The 4,746-nt window shown below is 55.1% G+C and overlaps 1 protein-coding gene across 1 annotated transcript; it reads left to right on the plus strand.

The window, feature by feature from the left end:
* Positions 1 to 209: 209 nt before the first annotated feature.
* LOC137847345 (uncharacterized) lies at positions 210 to 4,299 on the plus strand. Its single transcript, XM_068665662.1, has 8 exons — positions 210 to 317; positions 639 to 757; positions 1,493 to 1,613; positions 1,811 to 1,934; positions 2,036 to 2,182; positions 2,557 to 2,735; positions 3,043 to 3,171; positions 3,501 to 4,299. The coding sequence occupies exons 1-8, from the start codon at positions 274 to 276 to the stop codon at positions 3,601 to 3,603; spliced, it is 966 nt and encodes a 321-aa protein (XP_068521763.1). The 5' UTR covers positions 210 to 273; the 3' UTR covers positions 3,604 to 4,299.
* Positions 4,300 to 4,746: the final 447 nt, after the last annotated feature.

Raw genomic sequence — 4,746 nt, forward strand, 5'->3', positions numbered from 1 at the left:
GTGCCCAGTGACAGCAACAAGATCAGCTGGCGTCCAGACTGACATGGAGAGCAGGTGGACCGCTGCTCTGCAGGGGTTCGATTGTCGGGGAGGTGCAAGAAAACCAACTGCCAGCAGAGACCATGCACCAGCCAGCCCAGGCAGGGTTGAAAAGCAAGAGCAAGAGAGAGCTTTGTTGGCAAGGGCATCCCTTCCTGGCCATGGTCTCACCCACGACTGTCTCTCCTGCAGAGGTTAAGCACAACGGATTTGGCCACATCGGAGAGAAAAAGCATGGTCTCACATCCAGCTTCTCGAGGTGTCATCATCTTTCCCAGGTGGGTGCATTGCTTCTGCAGCCCTCGGCTGAGAGTTTTGGCAGCTTTTCAGCTCCTCTCCAGCAGATCAGCAGTGCCAGGGCTTGCCCGGTGCTCAGGGAGGAGCTGGAGGGAGACTTCTCCAAGCACTGTTTCCTCCTCCACTCCACACCGATTCTTGCTTGTTTTGGGGGCATTCTCTTTGTGTACCAAGGGCTGGGAGGATGTCTATTCCCTGCCCAGCCCATAGCAAGCCCCTCTCAGATGCTGGCACCAGGACCAGCACCCTACAGCCCTAGAATATGGTGCCCTGGAGTCACACTGCCTTGGTCTTTCTTCCAGGATTGGGCTCTACATACCTCGGGGAAGAGCTGCAGGGGAAGGGTCTCTCCAAGCACCCAAGGGTTCTGCTTTGGAGAAGAAGGGAGACGCAAGTGTGGAGGGAGAGTCTACCAGAAGAGGTAATGTGAGAGCGGGCTCTTGGGAGTGACAGCCCCTGGGCGACCTCTCTGCCCTTCCCTTCTGAATGTCCTCCTGAGGGCAAGGGGTACAGAGACAAAGCTGGAAGGCTGCGCTTTGCACAGGATGAGGCCCCTCCTCTGACCCCAGTTCCCTGCGGCAGTAGCTCTGCTGGGCCTTCGTAGGAACCAGAATGGCAGGGCAGCCCAGAGCTTCCCGTAGCATTCGATAGTGCTCAGGCCTCTTCCACGCTGGCCTCCTGGAGCTCCTGTCTACTGAAAGCCCCACTCTGGATGAGATGTGTCCAAAGGTAGAATGTGGGGTACAGTGGCAGCAGGGAGTCCCAGGACTCCCATCCCCACCTGAGCAGTTGCGAGCCCAATAAAGACTGTTACTTCCTGCTGGAGGGACCAGCACGGGCTTCGTAGTGTGCCAATTTCCCAGAACACAGAATGGTTTTAGGATGGGAGCTACCTGAAGACGTCAGCTTGGCCAAACCCCTGCTCAAACTGGGCAACCCAGCACCAGTGTCCAAGGAGCATGTCCTGTGCAGATGACTCCCATCCCCACCTGTGAAATGCCAGTGGCCAAGGAGACTCCCTTCTCGGCCAACCCATCTCCCAGCTTGCTCTGCCTTTTACAAGTAGCACCGGATCCAGCAGGGAGGCTCATTCCCTGCCTCTTTGTGTGGCCACCAAGGAGCAGCACTGACGAGCCTTCTCGTTTCCTCCTTACAGGGATGCCTCCTATTAAGAGCCAGCTGCTCACACCCAAAAGTCTCTCTCTATCCAGACTCTCCAAGATGAAAGGGGAGGCATATCTGGGCCAGGCTGCAGGGGAAAAAGTGCCTTCACCCAGGTAAGGCTTGGGGAGAACTGGAGGAGGCAGCCCCTGGGCTCTTCTCCTTGAGTCATTGAGCGGCTTTCCTTGGCTCAGGGACTTAGTGAACTTTACAGAGGTCCCAACACATGTCCCACCAACTGCTGTTTCCTCGCTGGGCACCTGGTTGTTGAGCAAAATCTCTAGCAGCAAATCCTCCTCTTGTGTGCTTGCAGAATGCCAACAGCAAGTCAGGAGAGCAACTCAAAAATGGCAGAAGAGGGGAAGGGCAAGCACTGTGCTGCAGCCTGGCCCCAAAATCAAGCCCCTGCCTGTGAAGGTCAACGGAGAGCAGGACAGGTAGCCACTGGATCTGTGTGCCCACTGCCGGGTTCTTTCACGGGTTGCCTTTGTGGAGATTTGATGTTTCTCTGATCGTTGCATGCCCTTCTCTCCTGTAGGAAATATGCTGCCTGTACCGGCAAGAAGATGAGAAAACTCTGCAGGCATTGTTGGTTGAGGAGCAGCTGAAGAAAGAATGGGAGAGACAGAACATGTGGGCACAGTGCAAGGCTCGTGGCAAAACGAACGGGAGAGAGAGTATCTGGGTATGCCAAGTGCTTTCAAGCACTCCAGAAGGAACCTTTCTCTTCTCTCAGGGGGCCATGTGAACACTCTTCCCCTCTTAGCTCTGCCACGAAGCTTCTCTCCAAGAGAAAAACCTGCCCTTTCTGAGCCTTGTTTTCCTTCGTGAAGGATGAGGGCTCCTGCAAAGCCCGCTGCCCTGGAAGTGTTCTTGCCCTTAGCTTCAGAGGCCGAGGGCTGGGGCCTTTCATGCTGCCTTTCTGAGAGAAAGCAGGCTGCAGGGAAACTGCCCTGATCCTGGGGAAACCCTGAGGGGACGACTGCCCCACTGCCATGGGACAGCTCCCACGTTAGCACCCCCATCTAAAAATGTTCCTTCTTTCTTCTTCTCCTGTAGCAGAAGACGCAGGTGGAAATGCAGAGGCTTCAGACAGAGAGTGCATCCTCCATGGCACTTGTGGAACTGAAAAAGTCTCTGCAGATGGTGCCAGTGGACATGAAAGAGCAGCATGTCCTCGTCCCTCACCCGCCGGAGAAGAAGGCTGAGGCAGCTCCTCTGAGCAAACCAAGTGCCAAGTAAGTGTGGGCCAGCACCCAAAAAGGCCAGGAAAAGCTGAGCTGCATCAGGCTGCCCGAGGGATCCAGCATGTGGGTTGCTCAGCTCTGGGCTTTGGCTCTCCATCCCCTGGCTGCTTCACAGAGGGAATGACCGTGGAGAGGCCCTGCCTCCAGCTGTCCCCCTGCAGACCCAAAGTCCTAAAGCTCCCCTGCAGCTGACAGTGACGCACCCACAATGGAAGGAGGCTGTGCTCCTTGCTTTTGGGCAGCCAGAGGTGGGGACCTTCAGAGCCCACCTGAGAGTTTATTTTCTCTGTTGCTGCAGCTGCCTTTCAGTGCGGAGTGTGCGGGTGAGGAAACAGCTGGTGAAGAGAAAAGAGGTCCTGCAGAAAGACAAGACCAAGAGCAGAGCTGTCGACATCCCTGGAAATTCTGCAGAGGATCTTCTGATTTGGTAAACCTCTCCTGCAACAGCCTTCATTCCACTAGCAACAGCCCCTTCCTTGGGCAATGAGGCCCCTGGGCTCACGAGAACCCTTGCCCTGGCCTTCCGTAGCTGCTTGGCCAAAGGTCTCCAGCCTGGCCTCACACAGCGCCTCGGCCTGGCGCTGCGTAGATTCCCTGTCACTGGCTGGGACTCGAGGGGCCCCCGCAAGGCCACACAGAGCCTTGGGACTCCTGCATATGCACACTCCGCAGGACTGGGGCTGAAGGGAGCAGGGAGTGTCACTCCGCTGCCCTCACTGGAACAGAAACTTGAACCCTTTCTTTTTCTCTCCCTAGCATTGGTGAGAAAATCCCTGTGCTTCCAATGCCAAAGATGACACAAGCATCAGGGAAACCAGCGAGGACCCCTCGCAGCTGTGAGCAGCTGCGAGCCCAATAAAGTCTTTTGCTTCCTGCTGGAAGGACCAGCACGGGCTTTGTAGTGTTCTGATTTCACAGAAACACAGAATGGTTGAGGTTGGAAGGTACCTGAAGAGGTCAGCTTGGCCAACCCCCTGCTCAAACATTGCCACCCAGCACCAGTGTCCAAGGAGCATGTCCTGTGGAGATGGCTTTCAAGTGTCTCCCCTTGAGGAGGGAGACTCTACAGCCTCACTGGAGAACCCGTGAGAGGACTCGCTCACCCACACACTACAGAAATGGATCCTGAGGTTAGGTTCAGGTGGAAGCTACTGTGTTTGCTTCTGTGCCCATCGCCTCCTGTCCTGTCATTGGGCTCCACTGAAATGAGCCTGGCTCCATTGCCTTTGCACCCTGCCCGCAGGCATGCAGTTATCCACTGATCCCCCCTGAGCTTTCTCTTCTCCAGGCTAAACAGTCCCAGCTCTCCCAGCTTCTCTTCATAGGAGAGATGCTCTGTTCCCTCAATAATCCACCTCACAATTTTTGTGGGACTGTTAAGCAGTTCAAGTAGCACCACTCGTGGCCTGCCAAGACAGCCACGAAGGCCTCCTAGCTGAGGCTGCTGATTCTCCCTTGCTGAAAGCCAGGTGCCCTTAGGATCCAGCATCAGATCCTGCCTGTGCCTGGAGAGCTGGGAAGAGCTGGGAGCTCTTGATCCTTCCAGGGTGGTGGAACTTCCAAGGTAACGGCTCACTGCAACCTTCCCTTTGGTCCCAGGGAAAAAAAAAAAAAGGCATCAGCACCTGCCCTCACTCCTCACTCAGCCCAGAATTAGCAACAAGTCTTCCTTCCCTGTTGGTACTGCTGCCACGGGAGCTTTGGAGTTAAGAGCCTCTTTTTGGGAAACGGCTTTTCCATGACCTCTCGGGTCTGCACATGGCCAAAAAACAGAGAGAGAGAGAGAGTTTGAAACTTGGGAGAAAGGAAGGAAAGCCAGCAGGGCCAAAGCCTATCCCAGGGACTTTAAATCTGCACAGCACAAAACTGAAGGACAAGTTGATTGTTTTGGTCACATCACTCATACAAGAAAGTGAAGAGCTCTCTTTCTCTCACATGCTCTCACAGTTTTCATTCTCTCCTCCTAAAACTTTCGGGGACTTTGATCCCTCATCAGGCAGCC

Source organism: Anas acuta, chromosome 1, assembly GCF_963932015.1.
Source record: "Anas acuta chromosome 1, bAnaAcu1.1, whole genome shotgun sequence".
NCBI lineage: Eukaryota > Metazoa > Chordata > Aves > Anseriformes > Anatidae > Anas > Anas acuta.